General features: G+C 40.4%; 4 protein-coding genes across 6 annotated transcripts; 3 read left to right on the forward strand and 1 right to left on the reverse strand.

The window, feature by feature from the left end:
• The first annotated feature begins 1,734 nt into the window (after positions 1–1,734).
• fbxo32 (F-box protein 32) lies at positions 1,735–9,550 on the forward strand. The gene is made up of 9 exons (XM_048261589.1): positions 1,735–1,989; positions 2,801–2,913; positions 3,017–3,066; positions 3,193–3,285; positions 5,725–5,818; positions 7,061–7,245; positions 7,568–7,750; positions 8,075–8,218; positions 8,445–9,550. The coding sequence occupies exons 1-9, from the start codon at positions 1,874–1,876 to the stop codon at positions 8,532–8,534; spliced, it is 1,068 nt and encodes a 355-aa protein (XP_048117546.1). The 5' UTR covers positions 1,735–1,873; the 3' UTR covers positions 8,535–9,550.
• Positions 9,551–9,936: 386 nt separating this feature from the next.
• prelid3a (PRELI domain containing 3A) lies at positions 9,937–15,559 on the reverse strand. 2 transcript variants are annotated; one of them, XR_007195535.1, is made up of 8 exons: positions 15,412–15,559; positions 14,019–14,187; positions 13,491–13,580; positions 13,301–13,371; positions 13,089–13,191; positions 12,084–12,161; positions 11,651–11,814; positions 9,937–10,873 (listed from the first exon to the last, which is right to left on the reverse strand). XR_007195535.1 is itself a non-coding variant. In XM_048261601.1 (7 exons), the coding sequence occupies exons 1-6, from the start codon at positions 15,441–15,443 to the stop codon at positions 12,090–12,092; spliced, it is 537 nt and encodes a 178-aa protein (XP_048117558.1). In that variant the 5' UTR covers positions 15,444–15,559; the 3' UTR covers positions 9,937–11,814; positions 12,084–12,089. The 2 variants fall into 2 exon arrangements, 1 of the variants encoding a protein (XP_048117558.1); XM_048261601.1 differs by having other exon boundaries at positions 9,937–11,814.
• On the forward strand, positions 14,100–18,329 carry si:dkey-29h14.10. Its single transcript, XM_048261593.1, has 6 exons — positions 14,100–14,183; positions 15,548–16,061; positions 16,448–16,702; positions 17,110–17,175; positions 17,352–17,555; positions 17,955–18,329. The coding sequence occupies exons 2-6, from the start codon at positions 16,013–16,015 to the stop codon at positions 18,146–18,148; spliced, it is 768 nt and encodes a 255-aa protein (XP_048117550.1). The 5' UTR covers positions 14,100–14,183; positions 15,548–16,012; the 3' UTR covers positions 18,149–18,329.
• A 562-nt stretch (positions 18,330–18,891) lies between these two features.
• LOC125306308 (zinc finger protein 706) lies at positions 18,892–24,745 on the forward strand. Of its 2 annotated transcripts, XM_048261602.1 has the most exons (3): positions 18,892–19,041; positions 20,476–20,619; positions 23,529–24,745. In XM_048261602.1, exons 2-3 carry the CDS (start codon positions 20,485–20,487, stop codon positions 23,622–23,624), a joined length of 231 nt encoding a protein of 76 aa, XP_048117559.1. In that variant the 5' UTR covers positions 18,892–19,041; positions 20,476–20,484; the 3' UTR covers positions 23,625–24,745. The 2 variants fall into 2 exon arrangements, with proteins under 2 accessions (XP_048117559.1, XP_048117560.1); XM_048261603.1 differs by lacking the exon at positions 18,892–19,041 and having other exon boundaries at positions 19,048–20,619.
• The last annotated feature ends 1,105 nt before the right edge of the window (positions 24,746–25,850 follow it).

Here is a 25,850-nt window from a genome sequence, read left to right on the forward strand (position 1 = left end):
AGAATCAGACTGAAATCTGGTTGTTTGTTTGCATGTAACTGCTCCCAGTGTCACAAGTGTACTTTTATTTAGAACACAGTGTCTCTATGACCAACGACAGTGTCCTCTCAGCTTTTTTCCACTGCTGTCGTGACTTGTGCAGTTGTTGATGTATTTTCCCTTCTTGCTCTGAGGCAAGTGTAACATTTGACCTTCAGTTCCATGCAAGAGAGAGAGAGAGAGAGAGACAATCCCAATCTCCTGGTCGCCCTGGCGAAGTCTGCCCACCTGCTCCAACCCGCTCTAGTTACCCCCTCATGTGAGCTGGTGCTCTATAGGGGATGCCAGGGGGTGGGACAGTGCCTGTTGCACTCACAGTCACACGGCAGTATTGCTCTAGAGGCGCTGAAGAGGCCCGTTACTTCTCAACATCTGGCAAACTCCTCAGCCACACATTGCACCAGCAATTTAGTCACCGGGATTAATTATATTATATTGAATGATATTGTGTTTAGGCCCTATAATATGTTTATAACATGTTGTATCATCGATAATCACGCCTACAGTCTCATATATGACATAGGCCTATTATACTTTGTTTTAAGGCCTGATTCTGACATGCAGTCAAATGCAAATACCTCAAGGCTGAAATGTCCAGCAGAAGGCTGTAAGAGCATTGTATGCAGATGACTTGCCCTTTTGACCTGTCTTTGTGACATGATCACCCTCTACTCAAAACTGTGAAGATGAACACTTTCAGTCACAGTAACAATGTTTGTGTCTGAACGTGAAGGTGTGGGGTAGTTATGGTTGCCAAATCAGTTTCCTTACAGTCATGGAATAGCTAATGATTTATCAACATCTCACTCCCCCTGCTCAGAGAGCATCCCCTTTAAGTGAAGAACACCTACTATTTGAATACAGTTCATATCACTTTAGTGAAATTAGTACCTGTATTCTTGAAGAAGACTGTGGAATTGAGGCATCACATCCTGAGCTGCAGAGACTATAGAAATGACTCTGATTGCACCACTACTCAGTAAACAATCTCAACCTTTGGCCTCTGTTTCGAAAGACACCCAAAACTTCAGATCACATAGGCTATTTAGGCTACATCAAGGAGGATGTTGACAACGTTGTATGTTATGCAAAAGTTTCTTGAACACTTTTTCTCTTAAACATAATATGTTGGCTACGAGGCTAATTTCCACACGAAAAGCAAATTATGTCCTGTGATCACATTGTGGTACCGCCAACAAGCCATTTGTTTTACACGTTTATCTAAAAGTGCATCAGGATCTGACCTACTTCCTCAATTTATATCATAGGCTATGCCAATTATCTCATCTGCCTTGACCTAATGTTTATTTGGTGCGATTTCAATAAGAGAGCAGCTATTATTTTACATTAAAACATGGGTTTTAACTGGGTATTATCTGTGCATAAAGAGTGAGTTTTGGAATGTTGATACGTTTCTCTTATATTCCTCATAAATCGTATTGACCACACAAACGTTATAGCTGAAACAGCAACAAGGATAAATCACTTGGTTAGCGTTCACAAGACTGCATGAGGGTTATTTAGGAAGAGGGTGAACGCATCCCCGACTTGGGGTGATAATGTTTCTAGAGACGTTTTGCAATACTGTAGAAGATGATAAACAAAGCCACGTGTTGATGGGCTGTCTCCAAAGTGGGCGGGTGGGAACACATTTCCGGATTGTCAGACCACATATAAAAATGCCGCTGCGCACTTTCAACATCAGAACATTTTCCATATAGGACTTAACAACAAAAGACATTCAGCGCTTTATTGAAATAGCCTAAGCTTACGCTAATATTCTAATTAGTTAATTTATTCACTGACTCCACTCGCCGGTCACAACAATTCGAAAATGCCATTTCTTGGACAAGACTGGCGGTCACCTGGTCAAAGCTGGGTAAAAACAGAGGAGGGATGGAAAAAATCCTCTCAGGACGAAAAAAATAATAATGTTTCTGAGTTGAAGAGGTCAGTGAACGCATCCTGCTGGTGGTCATTTACCTGATGAGCACATGTAGCCTATTGACCGTAGTCGGTGACATAATGATAGCCTAGCCTAATGATTATATAAATGTGTAGTTTGGAGAGCTATACAAGCGAACAGAGCATCTATAATAGCAATTATGAGACGTAGGCTACGTAGCCTCTAACTGCTACCGAATCGCAAACTTAATCTTCTTGCATCCTGGCGTTACCGAATGGCAGTAGGCTAATATGGTGTTTTTGCGCACATTTAGCCAAGAGATCAAGGTCAACACTTAAGTTTGGCTTAAAAAAAAAAAACGAATGTTGGTGAATAGTTTATTAGCTACGTCTACCAGTCGTTTCAAATTACAAGATTGCTGCACACTGCTTTGAATGCCTTTTTTTAAAGCATGCCTTTGTAGCCTATTCTGCCTGCAGATGACAACGCATCGTCATCTTATAAGTTTCAACAGCAGTGAGGTTTATTATTGTCCTTTTGTTTCTACGTATCTTTAATGGATTCAGGGGTTTGCTGTAGGATATGATTTATTTTCAGTGATAGAACAGAAACGGAAGAGGGCCTGTAGTTTTTCATGTGAAACTCCTGATATCGGGGATAACACTTAAAAAAAAGCCAGTAGATTTATTTAGAGGAAACAGAGCAGTTTTGACTCAGGCCTATGGGCCAATAATCAACTAAATGTTCTGGCAGAAATCCAGGAAGGAAGGATTTAATAGGCCAGTATAACCTAGTATAACCTACATGTAATGTTAGTGTGGTATGCATGTCATCTTGTCTTGTTGTGTCTTATAGCTTTTCCAAAGAGGAGATTTATTACAAAGAGAACCTGTTGCTCTCACTGAACTATGATGTGGCTGCTAAGAAAAGAAAGAAGGACCTCCTAAATAACAACACCAAGATTCCCTGTAAGTGGTGGCACATCTTCGACTAAGATCACTATATTTTACATTATTAAATGCCTACAACATTACAACATTAATGCCTTTTCTTTTGTCTTTACTGATGTAGATTTCTACAAAGACAAATGGATATATGTACATAAAGGGAGCACAAAAGAGGTAATGTAAAGTTGTCACCTGTATGTGTGTGTCTACATGTATTGTATATGTGTATATCTATAGTAATACTGAAACATGAGTTGGATCCATGACTAAAACAGATTTGCTTATTCATAACTCCTTTAGCGCCATGGATACTGTACTCTGGGTGAAGCCTTCAATCGGCTGGACTTCTGCAGTGCCATTAGGGACACCCGGCGTTTCAATTACGTTGTGAGGGTGAGTCTGACTCGGGCCTTTCAGAATTTAGAATGTTAGAATCCAAGATTTTAAAGAAAGACTTTAGAATCCAAGCATGTATGTGTGGAGCCTGTAGTGAGCTGTTTCTCTGTCACTTGCCATTTGAAAGAGTTAAAGCCCACTCCATGGGCGTGTATCTCAGGGCCTTATCACTGCACTCCAGACAAGAGGCAGCCTGTGGAGATGTTCTGACCCCAGGGTGGCCCACAGGCGCTTGTTCCTCTGTGTGTTTGTGTCTGTGTGTTGGTCCTGCCCTTTAAAATGTGAAGATCTCACTGAAGACATAGGAATCAAACATATATTGCTGCATCACTCAATGATTTCAAGGTGAAAGCGCCTCAGCCTATTTTTGTTTCAGAAATGTTATGGTATGGTAATAAAGCATGTAGCACTAGGGGAAGTAATGAATACAGAAGTAGTCTTTGACCACATGTTTGGGAGCATAAAGAGCAAAGAGCATGCAGGTCTACTCAACCTGTTATGTGAGGAAAGAGAAAGGGGTTACTATCAGCCAGTGTGGAAGCAGATGGTTGAGCTTGGGCTAGGCATGAGGGGGTTTATGAAACTAGACCGGGAAGGCAAATGACTCAGCCATCACCCCCTGCCCCCCAAACACACACACACATACACACACACACACACACACACACACACACATACAAACACAGCATAACCCCATTTTATAAACTCCCCAAGTCTCGAGTTGCAGTTATTTATTTGTCATACATAACCACGTTGGGGGATTCACATGCCTGAAGTCTCTAGACAAACACAAAAGTGTCTTGTCATGAGTTCTTGTCCAGTGTTTTGACCTCTTGTTTATTGATCATCCATTACTCTGGGTCTTCAAAACAAAGAGCCTCTCCTTCAACACAAGTCATACAGATGAATCATTTGTTTTTATTTAGAGGATATATTTAGCACCAGACAGAGTGCATGACGCTTGTAGCTGTCGCATTTCTCTGGCTGGATCTCCTGTAGTGCCAAACTTTTGTTTGTTGTTGTACCATCTTTACCTCTGCATAAAGGTGAAATAGACTCAGAAACACAACTGTTTTAGTGAGAACAATTTGTTGGGACTTGTCCCTGCTGTAGGCTTTAAAGAGGAGCCCTGTGTTCCAGTTGTTGAAGCATGGCAACGGAGGTATCAGGTTTGCCGGTGCTGCGCAGTCTGTTGTCTGGCCTAATGGAAGCCGTGTGTTGGTATTTTGCAGAGTGACCGGTGCAAAGTGTTCTCAGTTACAAGGATCAGATTTTAATGAGAGTGGAAAAAGCCATCCCCTCTTGCTGCAAGACTCAGAGCTTTCTAGATGCTGTCGGTGTGTGTGTGGGGGCACGGTGTGTGGTGTGGGGCACGGTGTGGTGTGGGGCACGGTGTGGTGTGGGGCACGGTGTGCCGTGCATGTAAGTGGCCCAGCACCTGTTGTGAACCTCCGGCAACATGTGACCCATTACTGTGCCATTTTGTTTTGTGTCGGTAGTCATCTCACAGACATAATAACAGTCCCGAGCAAATGTGGGTCACATGGTGCCGAGCAAGTAAACACATGTTACGTAAAAGGAGGGTGAACTGGAAGAAATACTTGTGAATGGTGACGGCAAGTGCACTAAAGTGTTTACAGCGCGGCGCTTTGGCTCGGGTTCAGCACCTGGTGGTGGCTGATGGAAACCAAACAGCGGCTGCCGAGACAACACCAAGGTGACATGATGGCTGCCTGTGAGGACGCAATGTTCCACCAGCCCCAATAGCCACTGTGTGTGGAACGGACCGGGACCTGTTCGGCCCAGATCTGGCCCAGAGTTATGCTGGGGGGTGGTGGGGGTGTGTGTGTGTGTGGGGGGGGGTGGACTTTGCTCATTTGTTTCAGGGTCAAGTGGTTGCCAGTGTTGCTCCATGATGTCAGCACAGTGGCTGAGAAGTCACATGCCCTTGCACGCATATCACTCAGGCTGCCCCCTGTCCGCTGTTGGACCAGTCCAGTCTCCTCCCGCCTCTTATCCTCCCTTCACTGAACTGTGCTGGCAAAATGAAAGCTGTCTACAATATATAGGCTAATGACTTAACCTCTTTTTCAATTCATATAGTTAATTTAGTAATAAACTTATACAGTGCAGCTAAATCTACAAATAAGTAACAATTATTATTTCAAATTCTGTATTGCAATGAAGTAAATTAATGCTAGGTTCTCCAAACGATCACAAAAATAACTTCTGTTGGAGTTAAGCCTGAGTTTACTTCTCTTTTCTTTGTTCAAGGAGAGAGGTCACACACTAAATGGTGAAGAGATTTTTTTAACTCCACTGGGTCTTTTTGTTTTAAAAGTGGCCTGTCTGAAAGAGAAACAAAGCTCAGTAAATGATGAGAGAACAGCGAGTCTGGAATCTGACAGCGTTTGAAATGTATGTGTCCCTGTGCAGCTGCTGGAGCTGATTGCCAAGTCTCAGCTGCCGTCTCTGAGCGGAGTGGCACAGAAGAACTACATGAACATCCTGGAGAGAGTGGTGCAGAAAGGTGAGCAGAGGCCCCCTGTCCTTAGGACGATGGCCTCCCAGTTGGATTGCCTTCTCCATTTGTTTTGTCCTTTTTCAGTTTTTTTTTATCTTTCCTTGAGTTTTGAGTGTTCGTTGATGTACTTGAAGAGTTCATATGTAAAACCAGTTAAGTCCATTTGTGTTGAGTTTACAGAAATATATATAATTATTATTATTATCATTACTATTATTATCAGTCATGCTGTGGGTTATGATGACTTGATTTATTTTTTTATAACCAAACTGCAATTTGATAGAAATGACCTGGGATTAATGATAAAAACATGATTTTTGCACATTTGTGAAGGTGGACTGTTCTTGCATCTGAACTCTTCATGTATTGCCACAACTGGGCTGCATGAATGACACTTGACATTCAGGGTTGATAATGATGGCAAAACAGTATTCAGTGTTCTTTTGTGCCTTCTATATAGTTATTCATTTGTGTTGCTTTATATTTAGAAACGTATTCCCTCATGAATCACATACCCCTATGCAAAGCAATGTGAGCAAATCAAAACCATGAGGCAAGTCGATGGGTCTCCCATCATAGCAAATTAACTCATTTGCAACTCATGGACAAATGTGGCTTACCAGAGTCATTCAGTGTGGCTGGCATGGCTGGAGAATTTCATAGTTGCTTTGACTGGAAGGAATGAAGACCCTTTTGAGAGCAAACAGATCTCTGCAGAGTATTGTAAACTAAATGTTCCCTGAGGTAAACAAAGAGCAAGGTTGTTATGGGAAACATATAAGACCTACTTGTAGATCATGCCTGAAAGGTATATGAGGGTTGTTAAAAGAGTGTGAAATATTTTGTGGATTTGCTTGTTGACACAAAAATGGCACTATGTATAGAAGGGCTATACTACAAAGTGATATAACTTGCTAACTCAGACAACATTGAGAGTAACTGCATCTCTAAAAGAACACTGCACTGGGCAGCTATTGTTTTTAAAGTGTCGTGTTGTCAGATGTTGTCTCAGATGATGCAATGGCTAGCAAACTAATACAATATTGAATACAAACTAATACAAAACTAAACCAAAAAGTACTGAATTTTAAATTAAAGTTAAATTGAAGTTAAATCATGATTATGGCTTCATAACCTCTTAGTTTTTGTATACTGCTATGAAATACCAAAGCTTCAACCCTCTTTGCTAATACCTCCGTTGTCTTGAGTTGTGTTATGCTAACATGCCTCCTTCTCTCCTGCTCCCAGTTCTGGATGACCAGCAGAATGTGCGGCCCATTAAGGAGCTCCTGCAGACCCTCTATGTGTCCCTGTGTGGCCTGGTCCAAGACATGGGCAAGTCGGTGCTGGTGGGCAACATCAATATCTGGGTGCACCGCATGGAGAACATCCTGCAGTGGCAACAACAGCTGGACAACATTCAGATCAACAGGGTGAGTGCCAAAGCTCAGAGAGGCCCCTGGCACGAAGCAGAAGCTTCCTCGGGGCACGCAGAGTTTGGGTGCCATAGCCATGGAGCATGGGTCACCCTACTTTAATGGCATACTTTCACTGGTGTTTTAAAGTAGGAATAAATATTTTTAGCGACTTCTCAGTCATGCATTATAGAAGTACAGTATATTCTATCTGTTTATATAATTACTGTATGAAGGAAAAGAAAAGCTCTCGATCTCTCTTAACCATCAAACACTTCACCAGCCACAGCAGATGATTTGAAACTCTTGACTGAATACTATAATTTGTCTCCCCCTCCAGCCAACCACTACAGGGATGACCCTGACTGACCTTCCTACCAGCCTCCAGCTCGACATCATGCGGCGCCTCTCCGACGGGCGTGACATCGTCAGCCTCGGCCAGGTGTGCCCGGACCTCGGGGTGATGTCAGAGGACCGGCTGCTGTGGAAGAACCTGTGCCAGTACCACTTCACAGACCGACAGGTAAGATCCCCCCGGAGCTGGGCTGGTGGGTTAGTCCCGCCATTGAAACACACTCGTGCGAGAGAGCATTTCAGGTCTGAGCGCCTTTCCATCCAGCCAACTCAAGCTCCATTAACTCCAGATGTTTGGGAGCATAGTTCTGGAGCTATCCAAACAAGCCAGAGCTATTTGATGCTATTTACCGCTTTGAGGTTGGAAGATGTCGTCAGCTGTAGACTATTCTGCTTTCAGATTTTACCTGACCCGTTAATGCGAGTTTGATCTTTTAGAACAGCTTCTGTTGTTGGATCGCAATTTTAATTTCCTCTCTTGTGCTCTGTGCAGATCCGCAAGCGTCTAATGGTGTCTGATAAAGGCCACCTAGAATGGAAGAAGATGTATTTCAAGATGAGCAGGTGCTACCCTCACAAGGAGCAGTACAGCGACACCCTGCAGTTCTGCACACACTGCCACATCCTCTTCTGGAAGGTGAGAATTTCACACGCGTGACACACATTCAGACCAGCCATCTCAACTCCCGGTTCACTTCACATGCGTGATTCTGCTGTAACGGTAGCAAACTCATGCAGGCAAACTGACTTTCTGCTGCTAAACTAGCATCTGCTTATTTTGAGCAAAATAGTAAGTCGGGGAAATGTGCAGCAGTCCATTAACTTTAGCGTTGTTTTTGTTGTTGTTTTAATTTTATTCCCAGGACACAGACCACCCATGCACAGCCAACAATGCAGAGAGCTGCTGCGTTCCAGTATCTCCGCAGGGCTTCATCAATCTCTTCAAGTTCTGAGGGGGAAGTCTGCCATCAGCATGTGTATATATTGTCAATAGTGCAATGGATTCCTGGATGCCTTGAGACTGGGTAGGGGAAAAGGCCTGGATGGGTGAGGGGAGGGGGGGGGGGTGGACAGATGTATTATAATTTATGTTTTCACTGGTGGGAAGAGAGACATGAGATACAGTGAATGTGAAATAGAACGATAAGAGAATGTATCACTTGGAAGATGCAATTTTGTCTTGGAGATATTTTGTGTTGATACCACAGTATCTTCCTCAACAAGTGGAATTTATGGACTAACCAAGAAGTGATTTTCCTTTGCCGTAACTTCAAGAAGTGATTTAATTGAATGGAATCAGGTGTTTTAGTCAACAAATACTTGAGTAACAGATCGTTTCCAGATATTCTGAAAGGAAAGTGTGGTTTTGAAGTCAGAATAAGCATGATGTGTGTGTGTGTGTCTGTAAGAGAAAATAGGTGTGTTTACCAAAAAAGGGCCTTGTAATATGATGCGTGCAATACTTTTCTAATTTACTTTTGTGTTTTTCTTTTTTCACTTTTATACTTTTCTTATTGAGTATGAATGTGTTAATTTGTTGGGAATGACAGGAGTTCTTGTACACTGTTAAATAACAGATTCACTAAGTGCCTGAAAGTATCGCAGATAATCCTGAGAAATTCCATTTTTTGTTGGTTTTATAAGCAAGTTCTAAAAACTATGACTATGACAACTTTGAGATCTTGGCTGACGCACCATCCTCCTTATTAGGAATATCTATAGAGAGCATATTTACAACTTAATGGTTGGCAAAGTCTTGGTGGCCACATGCATGATGCAGAATTATACCCCAAATCGTTTCTGTTTTCTCGTTGTTATTAACTGAACAGTATTACGTGGTATAAAAGCAAAACTTAATTATAGATGGCAACTGCATTAATGCACAGGAGTTTCCTTAAATATGCAATGAGAAATTACTAAAGAGTGTCATGGGGGCTATTTGTGAAATAAATTATTTGAAAACATTCAATTCTGTGTTCTTTTGTCTGCAGTTGAAATTGGACTTGTATCCAACTACTAAGCACTTCATCTTCAGGCCAAACATGTTGGCATAGAACTGAAGTGACTACAGTGTTTACTGAAGAGTTGCAGCTACTTGCACAATTCAACCTTGACTCTTCTGCCCTCTACTGGGGGAGAGCAATGAATATTCCTCTCCAATGATACAAAGTTTAGCATCAAATACAGGGTTTAAGGTTACAAGGATAAAAAATGTCTCATATTGCTTTGACCATAGCAGGTTTCTATCCTGGAAAAAGGTGAAACGATGTTACTGACAAGATGAGGCAGAGAGCTTTTAGAGGTTTTTGCTTTACTGTCAGAAGTTTTTTCAAAAACAGCAGTCATTTCATTAACCAGTTTCAACATTGGTTTTAATAAAGAACAGTTCAGTGTTTCAACATAAATATAAAATATCAAACATATATTAAGACTTAGTGCCATTCAGAATCAACACAAAGTAAACATAAACATTTCAGTAGCAATAACTGTACCACTAGCTTCTAACCATAACTGTGCATAGCATGTAAACAAAAATAAAGTGCTAATCCTCTGTGTTTTAAGGACTATAGACAGCATATTGGCAAATAAATAGTTGAAGATGGAAAGTTCTTTGATCTAAATTTAGCAGTTTCCATTAACATTAGTTCTGAAAGTGCAAACACATTTACTTCACATTAGTAAAAAGGAGACATTCTGACCATTTAGATGATGGACATCAGCACCAAATGGGTGAATCTGGATAGTAGTGTAAGAGACCAGGCTCTGTGTCTGTATCGCTCACTGAGAGGCTAAAGGCGCGAGGGACGTTCTAACCAAAGATTCTAGAACAGAGCTCTAGAATCTTTGGTTCTAACCGCTGGTTTGACAAAACACTTCATCCTGCTGCTGTGCCGTCTCTAGCTGCCTGCTTTGTGCTACACTAGCAGCCGTTCCCTATAGGCTCCACAACGCACCAGACTGCATGGCTTGAAGAAAACCATTAATATAACAGAAACACCACTCCTAAATAGCACTGAAGTGTGATTCATTTACCTGACCATTAAACAACAGAAGAGCCCACAGGTTCAAATCACAAGATTTTTTAATAGTAAATTCTGTTCTGAGCACACAAAATGTACCAGTGCTCTATCAATACCCAGTGATTCTGAACTTCCACTGTTTCATTTACACAAATGCGATGGCATATCTTCCAAGTGATTCAAATTCATATCAGATTAGGTACAAAGAATTTGATCATCATCTACCTTGGTGTATGGGTCCATTCTAGTGCACCAATGGCACTGCTTTGAGTCTGAAATGGCCACACAGATAAGACAGGTTTGTATTAGACTTCAAAATGGCTGGATGTGTCTTGGTCAGAACGATCCAATGTTGCTACATACTGTTCCATATTAATTTTGTCACTTCACAGCACAATGATCGCATACCTCTTCATGAAAATAAACTTCAGAATGCATTCTCTGAATAGCTAAGATATCTAATGCATAGCCTGATTACTTTATGGCTGCAATCTGCAATTTGATATGAAATTTGGAAGTCTGAAATGAGGCTAAATCAAATAAAAACCAATAGCAATGATAGCAATGACGGCATGGTCAAAACCAATACAACATTTGGCTAATGTGGCATGCATAGCTGTTCAGAAGTGGCAAAAAGTCCCTTTAAAATCTGACGAAAGCCAGAGATGTAACAGGAAGTCCATTATGAATAGAAACTGACTTTGTGTCAGTGCTGAAGAAAACCATTGTGCTGCACAATGTATCAGCAAAGATTCTAGAACAGAGCTCTGTTCTAGAATCTTTGGTATCAGTAACTATTCTGAAAATCATGCCCACAAAATATCAGAGAACATCCTGGAATGTACCTTTAAAAAAAAAAAAAAAAAAGAGATGTATCAGTGATTTCATTTGAAATTCCCAATGTTTTTTTTTAAAGAACTGTGATCCACGATGCTCATAACATCAGGCTGCAGCGTCTGTGGTTCAAATATGGCCTACTGCCCCCTCTGCCACTCCCTGAAGGTGGAATCTGGTAAAAATCATCTCCATGGGACTGAAGTGGCACTCACACACTCAAGTCCAGTGTCCATGAGCTCCACAGGTTTACTCGGAGTGTGCTTCTGCAGAACTGAGGCAAGTTACAGTCGGTTAGGCTAGCTGTGGTATCTGGAGGTGCTTCTGTCCTTCTGCTAATGTTGAGGTTCCTTGGCTTCTGGTGGACGTGGTTAAGGCTCTGAAGGCACACACACAAGGGAACACACACAAACACACATACACACACACACACACACCCAAACACACAAATGGTTATTTTGCAGGCAAATGAAGGAAGTAGGAAGACAGAGAATACACAAATACAAAAACTACACACACATACACACTCACAGACATACACACACACACTCATAACCACAATATATTATATGTATACAGTCAAATCAAGAAAAGATCTCATGTCTATATGCAAAGTGAAGTCAAGTTCAAAATTAGAATTTCAGTTACCCATGTCTAGCACAGGTCACATAGAGGAACTTTCTCCCGTTCTGAATTTTGAATGATCCACTCAATTGCATCCCAGCCCTACAGCAAACACAAAAAGCAAAGCAGTCGTACAATCAGTCCACAGCACTATCTTAGGCATGTTTTAACTGAATATCCATGTGAGAATGTGAGATTAGAGGCTTTTTAAAATTTTTATTTATGCCTTTTAATGACAGGACAGTGAAGAATGACAGGAAGCGAGTGGGAGAGAGAGTCGGGGTGGGATCCGGAAAGGACAACGGGGCGGGAATCAAACCCAGGTCGCCGGCGTACGGTGCAGGTGCCCCAGCTAGTCGCGCCACAGCTGGGGCCAGAGGCATTTTTTGAGTGCCTCAGATTTTTGAAACATTATTGAACTATCTAGTCACCACCATACTGTATATTATCTCATATCCAAATTTACCAGGGACTTCCAAAGTGCGTGAAGACACAGAGGGGAGGTTCCCCTCTTATCCTCAGCTCACCTTCCCATTACTAGTATCCATTGTCTTTGGGCATAAAGATTTCCTCTAAAAACGTCACAGTTTTCTGGATTGTCACTACTACATGACAGCTGGACTGATTGCGTCATCTGGGCAAAAGTGATCCTTTTTTGGATTTATTGGTGTGTGTGAGTCCATAATTACATTTTCGAAAGCCAAATTTAGCTGCATGTCCAGTGTGTGACCATGGAGGGGAAAACAGAAGGAGAACCTGCGGTAGCGGTGGCCTATACAATCACAGCATGAGAGGTTCTCTATGAATCCCCCATTTCCTCTTTTTAAACAAAGGAAAAATGTCCACACGTCGTATGTCGTCAGGGGGATGACTGAGCTGTGGTGAGTTTCATTTATGAGCTTCAGTTTCAGTTCACTCTTCTGCTTGCAAAACTGACATGTTTTCAGAATGTTGGCAGAATGAAATGGCACCACAGGAAAAAAACAAAAATAATGCCAAAGTACTGTGGGGTAAAGGCTTGTGAAGTACCTTTCTGGCGTTTGCAGACATGCTGAGGGCCATCAAGCCCTCAAGGTAGCTGCTGAGGCTGACGCCTTTCACTGTGATTATGGCCTCTTGTGTAAGAATGGTGCTGCAAAAAACATCATTATACAGAAATAAACAACATTTTAGCATTGTTCTATACAGACACAAAAAAATAGCTAGAGATGTCCCCAGTGAAGTGATTTCATATGTCTTACACATCAGGGTTGTCTGGGTGAGGTCTGTAAAGGAGACGTTCATCAACGGACACAAGATTGGTCAGAGTAATCTGAAGAGTGAACAAAATGTGTACAGTTAGCTGTAAAGAAGGGCAATCTTCCAGCAATTGTGTTTTTACATGTGCCACACCCATGCAATTGAGTAGTAGTTGAGTTTGTAATCACTCACATTTGTGGAGTACAGTTCCATTTTCTTGTCTTTGGGGTCCACAATGGAGAGCTCTTTCACATAGGTTACTGTTCGATTTGTCCCCAAAATCTTAAGTGCAAAAAAAGACATGATGGAAATCATTCCAACGTCATCTACAAGGAGGGTGGAGTCCTTACTACTGAAGGGAATGATGTGTGCTTCAACACAAATTATTTGTACTCAGCAATTGTCATTGTCATTCTACTAAAAGCAGACTGTAGTGTCAATAAACAAATGATTATAATATAGTAATTGCACCCTCTGTAAAGTATTTAAATGCCATATTGGGGCATACATATTTCTGACTAAAAAAAGGGAAATTATAAGATCTTGAGGTGAAGTGCTTATAATGTTAAATAAATGCTTTAATAACGTGATGAAAAAGATTTTATCTGAAACATTTAAGTTACTTTATTTAAGATTTAAATTACTTCATCTAATGATTTCATGAGAAATCGTAGACTCTCACTGACAGGCCACAAATCGCCTTACTATCCAGACACTGACCGCTCGGACGATGCCCGGTAGGCCCCACTCTGTGCTGAGCAGCCGGTGGCTGTGAAGGCGACCGTCTGTGTCCAGTTTCCTGTCCAGGACATCCACTCCCACAACGCTGGGGTTCATGGGATTGGGGTACTTCCTCATGGCTGCCTTGATCACCGTCTCCCAAGGGTAGCTATGAACACAAACGAGAACATTGGTGTTGGTGAACATTGGTGTCGGCTACCAGTCATTCGTTCTCATCCTCTCTTCCTGTTATAATGCAGTGTTTCCCATACATTGACTTATATGTGGCGGCCCAGCACAATATCAACATTGACCACCACACAATGATTTTCCAGGTTGTACTAAATTGTGCTTAAATCTGGTTAGCATCATAACCACGCTGTGCTAATTTGTTAAAAAACTGTTGTATTCAAGTTAATTCTGCAAACCAACCACCACAGTGGAATTTAATTCTGTTGGAAACACTGTAATGCATTTACTAACAATGTGTGATTCTGTGTACTAGTCCTTTGAAGTGATATATTCTCTCTGCACATGAAACTCACTTCACAGTCCTCTAATTCCTATGTTTTGTTTTGTTTTATCCTATCCTTGCCTGCTCTTTCATCTTTGTCCCCTTCTTATTATTCTAGCAGCTACCTGTCTTTAGATCCCCAGACTCTTTTAAACATTAGTTTTATTCACGGGCTCTTTTTCGCAAACTAGGCTATGTCCTTGCCATAATATTCTCTCACCACATTCTTTTCAGACAGTACTCATTTTAGTGTTATACAGTATATAATTAGAGTAAATACATTTGACATTTGTATAAGCCTACTACAATTGTTTGTCTTATAAGGCAGTTACGCTATTTTTTAGCCATATTTCTGCAGTGTTCAAATTATGTCACACATTTAAACGTATTTGTATAGATGTTTTGATACCAAGGAGACTAGCTTCTATGCGGTGTCACTGTCAGGATTACAATCACTGACAATATCTAGATGTTGAATCAGCACTGATTGCTTCCTGTCTCTCGGTGTCTTTCTGACCACATTGGATGTGCAATGCCATAGTTTTCTGACGTTATCCCACAATATCTAGCGTAAGGGTCAAGATAACTTCAGTGCCATTAGCCTCTAAGGTCCTCACATCTGTATATTTCACATTTTGGTAACGTTATTGATCATTAGTAAAACGCCAAGCAGTATTCACCCTCGAATAGCACTATCGTTCGAGGAATCTGAAACACATTCATTTATCATTATTTATTTCTCAGCAATCAGAAAGTATGCCAATAATTAGTATGTCGCTAGTTCGAGTAGCATTAGCTGATTTATTCCTGCAAATAAGATGCCAGTTTCATCATAATGTACAGTATCAGGTTAAGCTTTGGTAAGCTACTTAACATTACCTGAATATATGTTCTGTACTCCAAATTTTCATGTTGCAATTTTGACTCTTGTCCTCCAAAATTTGTTGGTAGCAGGTTCGAATTCAATATACTTCAGCTACCGGTAACGACATCTTCAGCATCTTTCTCGGTGCAGGAATAATGGATCCGCCCAGGATGACGGTGACCAATGAGTGGTGAGCTCGTGCCAGTGGATGCTGCGTGAGGCTGCGTAACCCCTCCCCCTTGCACACGTCTGAACCAGACTGTAAAAAATAGGTCTGAACATGTAACTTCGGTAGTAAGTATTATTATTTTACATGCAGCTATTAAATTGAATCTAAAAGAATATTTCTTGATGACCTCACACAAAAGCATTGGTCAGCTACCACACACGGAGAAGATCAGAGAAGACAACCACGGGAAAGTACATCTACAGCACGCGCAGGCATGGCAGGGACTTTCCGAAGAAGATATTTCCAAGTCCCTCCCAAAACTACAATATATCAGTAGTAGGCTAGGCTGTAGGGTTAAACCGAAGTCTTCGTTAATAACGTCTCTGGTTAAACTGTTAATGGATTAGTTAAATACAGGGATTTCTTTGTGGCATTGACGCCCACAAATGGATCTAACAGTAAACGCACCCACAAGTGGCTTCGTTGTTTCCCCTGGTAAGTAGCCAAGCTACGTTGCATTAGAACTTTACCTTTAGCTAATTTTCAATTCTAGCTTTTACCAAGGTGTTAGCCTGGGTGAACCCAGGCGAACCTGTTCTATTCGTTAAGACCCTTACTGTCTATGGTTGAAACTGAGCCTGGTGAACTCAAACTGTCAGGTTCGTTGAGACTAAGATTTAAGAAATCTGGTGTTCACTAGGCTAAGAGAAATCTTTGAATCAGATGGCTACATAGACAGTAACGTTAGGACCGAAAATATACCTAACATAATGCCATTACTTTGTTGTGACTAATTCATTAAGACATCCCCCCTCTCGTTGCATGTGTGTGTGTGTGTGTGTGTGTGTGTGTGTGTGTGTTGACATCATCCTCTCGAACAGAGAAGCAATTAAGAAGTCACTTGTTCACTCTCAGTCAGTCATTACCACCCTGCTTAGTGGAGAAGATGACAACTTACCTGTTCCATACACGGACCATTACAAATCATGAAGTTGGAGTTATTACGTCTCAACCAACAGGGACGCAAAAAGCCTCCCAACTACTTCAGATCGTCTTACGGAAAGGTCGGCATGCATGCTTGCAGTTCTACCAATGCCTGGCACATTGTAATCCGGATCTGTCTGAGAAACTAACAGGTACCCCTGATATGTCGCAACTTATCTACTCTTCTGCATAAGTTGACACATTTTCCATTGAGAATATTGTAGGCCAAGGACCTAAAGGTTTAATTTTTTCCCTTGTAACATTTCTACTGTAGTTTTATGGTACTTCTATGTTTAATACTTCTTTGATGTTCTTTAATATCCTACCTCCTTACCCTCATAGTGTTCCTATAGTACAGTCTAGCACTTCTATAGTATGTCCCAAGCCCAAGATAAGATTCCTATCATATAATACTCCTAAGATTACTATAATATTTCTGTACCTAACCACTGGAAGATTCCTTTTTTCGTAAGGGTCGAGAGTGGGGTTACTCTGCTTTAGACAGAAAATTACTGATTTGTTACTACTTTATTTAACTGCTTTATTATCTTTTATCCAGACTATACTGTATCCACACCATCAAAAACCACTGATGAACAGCCATCCAGGAACTACCTATCTACAGGTATGTTTTCCTTAGAGGACCATTTTGATCTGTCAACAGTTATTGTGATTGCATGCGCACATGACTCACCTCCTGAACAGACTCTTTACACAAGTCAGGTGTGAGTGTGGGTGTTTATGGTGAGCCCCTTTCACTCTTAAAGGTCATTGTTAAACAGTGTTTACTTTTCTCCGCAGTGATGCCCGGAGATTACACAGAAAAGTCCACTTCTCAATTTTGCTCCTCTCCAGAGAAGAAGTTTACTCCTTACACACCAGCCTACATCATAAACATTCACAACTCAAACTTGACTCACTGTGTCATTGGGAACCAGAGTAGCCAAATAATTTCCACCGAACAGGAGCATCTTGTGGCTGAGAGACAAGACTATAGTTTACAAGGTGAGGATTGAACATTATCACATTAATGTTTTCCCTAAGTATAGGCTCTTTCAATCCGTTCCTATTGGGTTTCCAGTTTTATTGTTCAAAATCAATGCAGATAAGTTGTATTGAAAATGTATCAGGCTTTAGCGTAGTGCTCTATAAACTGTCAACTTTAAAGCTTTTTTTTTTAACCCTTAGTTACTATTAATCATGTTGTTTTCTGTACCACTGGAAATGCCATGGGAAGGCACAATATTTTATGTAGTTGAAAGAGTCTATAGGATACATTGTTTATGTATTTGTATGTACTTTAATGATTTGAATTAATTCAGTGAGGGCCTGTTTCAAATACAAATGTTTACAGGTGCGAATATCACTTGTGTTAAGGATAAAATGTAACTTTTTTCTAAACAGATACTGTGAGAAGCATTCCGATGTCTGGTCAGCAGAGAGCAGCAGAGATCTCTGGAGAACCTCACCATATCCAGGTGCAGGACTCGCATGTGGAGTATGTCATCATTGGCAATGAGAACTCTATGGTGGTAAACAGAACACAAAGTGGAGAAGAGGATGATAGTGAGGAATACCTCGAAAGTTCCGATGGTTGATTACAATATTCCAACCAGAAAATATACTGGATTGTGATTGGACACTCTTTTGGTTTGATTTTGCTTTCAACGGAATACTGCACAGTTTTATTATTTCATACTGTACTGTATATATTAAGAGTTCAAAGAATTCTAGATGACTGATATATCCACTATTGTGGAAATAAATTTCTTACCATAATCTAGTGGACGTCTCTCTGATTCTTCATAGAGTGTTCGATGAGAGGTATTGGCATTCATCTTGCTCAGATCTCGCCTCACTGAAAGACAGCAGCTTCCGTTGGTGGGCTGAGGTCATACTCAGACAGTCTGCCATGGTGTTGGTCAGGGATCAACATTTGGTGCACAGTGCTGCACTTTATTGCTCCTCCATATATATAAAAACAGATGTATATTCTATCAAAATATATTATTTCCACTTCTAGTTAAGTTGACAAGGTTGATGTGAAGACATTTTCAAACAAAAGCACTGAACTGAGAAAATTCACCATTTAAAGTGGCTCAATAAACATACTTACCCCACTAGGCAAATAGACTTCTGTCACAACTATAGGAATAATAATGGAATAATAATAAAATTAGACCCACTGAAAATTATATTCTGCTGTTGGTTTGATTTTGGATTTGTCCATCAGGATCACATGCAGCAGTTACCTGTTGCATCAAAATCCTGTCACGGTTGTTCCTCCACACTGGATTGATCCAGTAAACTGGGAGGGGTTATCAAAGCACGCATGCTCTGTGCGGCTACTAGCTAGCTAACCCAAAGCCATATTAGCTTGGAATTGTTACCCAAGTAGCGAGGAAGTCAGAGCTGCTAAGAAAACACAGACTTTTTGAATATATAGAGTGGCACGTTTTTGAGCTGCTACTTAAACGACATACTGCTAAAGGTAAGAGAGTAATTTCGAGAGGTTAGCTACTTGACTATACTATATATCTATCTTTGTTGTTAGTATTTAACGTCAGCCAAATCCCTCATCATTAATGTTAGCTAAGAGTTACTGGCTAACCAACCAACTGCGTCTAGTTATGCTAACACTAATCTTGAGTAACAATAACGTTAGTGAACAATACACAATTAAGCGATATTGATGTTTCTGCTTTTAGTGAGTTATCGAAATAAATATACGCCTACTGGCAGTTTGTCTTCGCTATCGTTGAACAGTGGACGTCAAATCTGATTACATCTACATTCTGTTCATCTGCTGATTTGAGTCATATCGGCTTATTGTCTTGCATGGTGCTGGCTCAGCTAGTGTGTTAGCTCTAACGTTAGTTAAAACAACTAGAATACCTAGTTATGGCTATACAAAACTATGTATTTACGGGTTATGTTTGCAAAATAAAGTAAATGATTCTAAGGTTTATCCATTAGGATGATTGTCCTTAAAAAACACTGTGCACATGACGTAGAGATACATGGGTAAGTTAACTAAATGGTGATATAAGCAGATAACGTTAGTGAAACAACCATTGCTAACCATAGTTCTTCAGCTGAGTAGTCTCGGCCGATAAGAACTACGACTGTTAAGCTACTTGCTTTTCTGTTTGTGTACCCATAAACTTGCTGATTTATAAATCAAACTGATAACAACAATAACCGTGATGGAAATGTTGTTAACTAACTTATTCGCTGTAGAAACGAATGCATGTCCATTTGGTTAGGCTACTGCCCATGCATCTTTACAGCTGTGCAAGTTGTCTCTGATTCTCCCTGAAAGATTCTACCAGCACACAATTTATATTTCTCCCTGTTAAATGACCCAGTTGTTTCTCCTCCCGAACCTTTTTTACTTCTCAACATTGGCCTTCTTCGGGGAAATGTCAGAGATGTGCTCTCTCCTAGTGACCTAAAATGTCAAGTAACCCACTTTGGAAGGTGGCTTATTCTTTGAACGTCCAAATAGTAATTTTAGGGAAATTAGAGCAACCTTTGGTTGTACTGAAAGGATGGGGTTGCTTTCTTTTTGTAAAATGAGGGGGTAAAAAAGCTTACCTTTCATGCTCAGTTCTTGCAGTAACGTAGTTGCCATGGATATTTGGCTGTGCTGTGCCCATGCGTGTCTTGTCCATTGATCCTGGTCATCTTTGTGTCCCTCCACAACAATTATCATTTTATTATTATATTTTTTTTTATTTGAACAAAGTCCATTTAATTTGTCTGACTGCTGTCAGTGTAGCACTTCCTAAAAGTCCTACAGCTGTGCGTATCTTCATACTTGGCTCCAGAGGTTTACAACCATCATATCAAGCTCTTCTAGGTACTTCCTCTATGTGTAACACTAATGGGAAACCTTATGAACTGACTTGCCTTGCAATACCAGGTACCAGCCATGGCTCGCGGGCACCAGAAGATCCAGTCCCAACAGAAGAATGCTAAGAAACAGGCGGAGATTAAAAAAGCCAAGGGGCACGACCAGAAGGCAGCAGCTAAGGCTGCCCTTGTCTACACTTGCACTGTGTGTCGGGTATGAACTCTCTGTAGTAACCAGCATCTTTGTAAAGGATGTCCATTTTCCTTTAAGGATTAGGGCAACGTCTAGTATGTAGGGATGCAACATTTGATCAGTTTGTTGTCAAGTATTCGATTATTTGCCATTCAACAACTATTTTGGTAATCAATTAATCAGTTTGAGTAATATTTAAAGAGAGAATTATTGGATTCCAGCTTTACTTACTGCTCTATGAAGTGTTTTTGTGTGTGGACTTTGTAGAGGCATTTGAAGATGTCTTCTTAGAGACAAGAGACAAGGCATTTGAAGATGTCTTCTTAGGTTTTGAACACTGATCAACATTTTATCCATCATTTTCTGTTATTTTTATATTAATCAGCTTAGTTTATTGATGGATTTATAGAACAGGCTGGAACAGGGGCTGGAACTATTAAGTCGTTGTTGCTGAAGTCAGAGGAAGATGGGTGTCACAATGAACACATGATATAATGCCTGTTCTGTTAAGGTCCCAACAACAATTAATGTTGAACAATGCAGACAGTGACGCATGATGTTGCCCTGTTGCTGGTTTTGGCTGTGTGAGTTTATATAGGTCTATTATAAGGAATCATCTCGGATATATGTTAAGCTGTAGTCTATATAATTCTGAATATGGCTTTGGTTTGATGTTCAATTTGAAATAACAGTAAGTTAAGTTATGTGCCACAATGGGACCGGTGAGGGCGTCTAGATTTATTCTGGCTGCTCTGCTTTTGACACTTGAACGTAGGAGGTATTCCAGGCACCTGCTGAAATGTTCAGTCATATGTTAAATTTTTAAAAGAACTGTGGGAATCACATAGCCTGGTTTCACCAGACTCACTCACTTTGAAGAGAGTCTAGGTACTCAATTGCAAAATGTTTCCAATCCTAGCATTGTAATAGCATAAACGTCGCGCTAACTTTAGCTGCTTTCAGACATAGGTGTAAGTCCGCATGTTCTGCGGATATCAAGCGGTTGGGTCTTATATCTGAACAACATAACCGGCTATTTGGAACTCCGAACTTTGCCAGTTCTTACACTACTTCCCACCTAGTATTTTGGATGGACATTATGTAAATGAGCTCATGTCTGAATAAAGCGAAGAACATGCAGAGATTCTGTTCATGTGCGTGTTCAACCACGCAGAGATTCTGTTCATGTGCGTCGGTGTCGTTCACACATAATGTCCGCATGTAAGCATCATATCTGAATCACCCAAAGGGTCGGACATTCGTTTGGCAAAGATCCGTATATAATGCGAAGGACGTCTCTGAAAACATTTGAAATCATTGGTCCAGTCTAACCAATGATCTTAATCAGGGATTCCTAGTTTTTGCCTAACCTTTACAAACTGATAATAAACTGCATCGGCAGTCAGGAAACAATGTATTTTTACCTTTGCTGTATAAATTTATGCATTCTTCAGACTGCAATTTTTTTATCTTTGCAGACATTGCTACCACTTTTGATTTTGAAACTAACGTCATCCTCTTGTTGCTGATTGGCCCGCCATCCTGGTGGCTGAGGGGAAACGTAAACGCATTGAAAGGGACCAGGCTAGTATCTCATTGAAATGATGATGAGCAGTTTTGCGTCTGCTCGCCACGGAGAGGTAGTTAAGTAATTTAGAGACGAATGACTGCGTCGCAGGAAGTGCATCATAACAAAGGGACGCCAGACCCTCTTGTAACAGCTGTACTCAGTGAAACTGCAGACTCATAAAAATAGTTAAAAAAATAAGGCAGAAAAAGGACAAGTTTCCTCATGCTGCTTCCTTATGTTGGAATGTGCACAAATTTACAAACAATCAAGAGGATGCCTTCTTGTATGTGATTTCTGCAACAGTGATACTGCAAACTTGTTGATAGCCTATTTTTATGCTGTAGTGTAAAGCAGTAGTCACACAGTAACACTTAATTGATGCGATATAATGATAACTTGTTAAATGTATGCCTACATTAAACATCATAGTCATTTATTTAGTCAGTCATCATGTTCATGTTAATGAATAGGAAGGACATCTAAACGATAGCCATAAACCAAAATCTCGTGCAATATCTGCCATGAGTCCCTATGCGTGAGTCACAAGCTCCTCCCAGCTGACTCTGGCAGATCACGTGGATAGTCAGTGGCGATCGATTATTTAATAAATAAATGTAAATTACGAATAATAATAAAAAGCTTCTACCTAATGTGACTATTTTTTCCATGAACTGTAAAAGAAAACACGTTTTTTCCCGCTGTATTCTCCATAAAGAGTAAAGTAAATTATGTACTTATTTCCGGAATTGACGTCACTTCCTGGACTCGTCTGAGGCTGGTCTGTATGGGTCTGAGGTCTCTCAATGACTTAACCCCTACTGTCGCCACTGAGAGACGATGACTGAAAATGAATGACTTCCGTTCCGTCAGGATGCCTCAGCCACTCTTGGTGTGAACGCACAGTAAGTGTTGGAGTAGGTGCAGTGTCGATGGGCCTTTTTACACATACGTTTTATCTCATATAGTGGCATTCCTGTCTGACAGACAGGTGAAATGGGGGTTCAGCCCCTGAATATGCTGGCATACAGTATATGCTAGTGATGAAGGCGGACCATGTCAGTGTAAATGGGGCAGTCGAATATTGTGGACATGAGACACAACTAGAAGCGGCCATAAATCTGACATCTTTGGTTTAGACAAGGGAATGTCTTGTAATTTTTTGCAGAATCTCAGTATTGAAATGCCTGATACTGACAAAGTTGCTAGGTGAAGAAGTAGCGCCATAAAACAGTGGTAGAATAAAGGGTGGAGAAGATGACTTAAGAACAACGATACCGAGGGATGTCACCACAATAATTAAATATTTAAAGTAGCTGAGTAGTCATCTAACACTGATTCTTAATTCCTAATTCATATTCAGACTCAGATGCCGGATCCCAAGACCTTCAAGCAACACTTTGAAAGCAAACATCCCAAGTCCCCCCTGCCCCCAGAGCTTAATGATGTGGAAGCATGAGATTAGCCACTGATACGGGTCCCCTCACCATGTTGACCTCAGAGGCCTGTCAAAACTCCTAGGCCATCTCTTGTGAAATACCCCCCCCTCCTTTTCAGGACACTTGCTGCTGCTACTTTGGGAGCCTCGCAGCAGTGCCACAAAGCCAACTTAACACAGATGATGAACTCTCAGAGGTTTGATGATTATCATATGTACATCACACACTTTGAACATGATTACCATATTGTGCTTACTACTCACGCCACAGGCCAGGAGAGCTTGGGGACTAATCAGTCGCTGAATCAACCTCTTTTGTTAAAAAATGTTGTCCTTTGATTTTTCAGCCTGTGTGGCACAGATTATTTTTTAGGTGTGTGTATGCATTCCCTTTTTTTCCCAAGAACAGTTTTGATTTGTTCCAAGGTCTGGTATATCTACATGTTGTGTGCGGATTGTGCAACATGTTTTCATGTTTTTTTTGTTTTTTTTATGCCCCACAGTTCATTGAAAAGATAATAATTTGATGTGTTATAGTTGGAGTTATTTGGTGTCCTCTTATTTCATCATTCCTTTTGCCAGCAACATACTCATATTCTATCTATATGCAGGTTTTACGCAGAACTCTTGTGAATATGTGCATAAATCCAATTTTATACTTTAATTTTAATAATACTGATTTCAGTGTACACATTGATTTGGTATGCATTCATTTTGATTAGCATATTCTGCATTATTTTTATATGGCTCCAGTAAGTTGAAGACCCTTTTATTTTTTTTTTTTTTTTATTTATTTTTTTTTGTTAAAATTGAAAACTTAAACACAATCACCAAAGTTTTATAAAGTTGAAATGTATGTCCCAACCAATGTTTCATTTTCATTCATTTTCATTGTGTATGTTTTACTATTAGGACCTAATGGAGCTGGTGGATTATTAAGTAATTTTTTTTAAGATTACTAAGTAAATGACTGAGGACACTGGTGTTCTGTAAATCGATGTACTGTAATGTCACTGATGCGAAGCGGCACTGTATTTGCCCATTGGACTGGCCTTAACGGCAGCTGATGTTCATCCCATAACTATGTCTGTACCTCTGTGGTGTATTATAACAATTTAATAAAGTGTTACTTTGGTAAAGTTTTCAGCAGTCGTTTGTTGATATTTTTTTTCTTTAATGCAGTCTGTAGACATTCATTAATCGGGTTAACAAAGAATCACCAGGACCAAACTAGAGCTGACGAGTTAATGATGTGTGAAATAGTTATTTCAGTGTGACTAGGAGGGGGGGCATTTGTGGTCAGTACCTGTAAAAACCATGTAATTAACTTATAGTTACACCCATATATTATTTTTAAGTAAATATCTTTTAAGCTAATATATTGAATGTACCTAAAATTTGTTCTATCAGACTCATTTCATTTTGAAGTATATGCTCAAATTTTATTTTTGATGGGTTCTCTTCTTTAATTGCCTCTTGTCTGCCAATCAGTCCAATCATAATTAACTGCAAGTCACATTACGCTGATTACCTATAACTAGTGAAGCCATTCCAAGATATACATTCCATCTTAAATACTTGTAGTAAAAGATGCCAAACAGCTCTCAAGACTAAATAAGAACAAAGTTAAACAGTGTAATGTAATCTGTCCCAGAAAGTGTCTCACTTGCTGTGAGCTGACAATGTATTATCTCAGTGAATGACAACTCTCACATTTGGAGGGCGCGGCATCTGCTGAAGAATAAAAAAAAACCTGTTTCACTACTAGTCACTCAACACCTGTCCTACCCCCACCCTTACGGATACCTCAGCTCATCCAGGGATTTCAAAACTCCCTAGATATACCCATTCACTATCTTTAATAAGATAATATGCCCTTACTTCACTCAATGTAAATTATAACACAAGTGTCTGCAATTCTGCCAAAAGTAGGTTACTGACTTCCTATGTGAGAAGAGAGCATGAGGCCCATGTAGAAAATAACACTGCTTTCCCCAATGGAAATGAACTGGAAGCGCACAGAAATAGCTCATCTCTTGGATCAGCCCTGCAATGTTCTAGTCTGTTCTTTCTGTATGAAGGTTTAACATTTCACACTCACTGCAGGGATCACCAAAATGTCCCCGTATCTGAGGGGGGGCATAAGGGTATGTTTATGTAAGGGTGACAATTATTTCAAAAGGAATGTCCCATTGCATGACAAAGCCCATACTCTTCAGTGTAGGCTAAGCTTCAAAAGATTTTGCA

The sequence above is a fragment of the Alosa alosa genome, chromosome 13 (genome assembly GCF_017589495.1).
Source record: "Alosa alosa isolate M-15738 ecotype Scorff River chromosome 13, AALO_Geno_1.1, whole genome shotgun sequence".
Lineage (NCBI taxonomy): Eukaryota > Metazoa > Chordata > Actinopteri > Clupeiformes > Clupeidae > Alosa > Alosa alosa.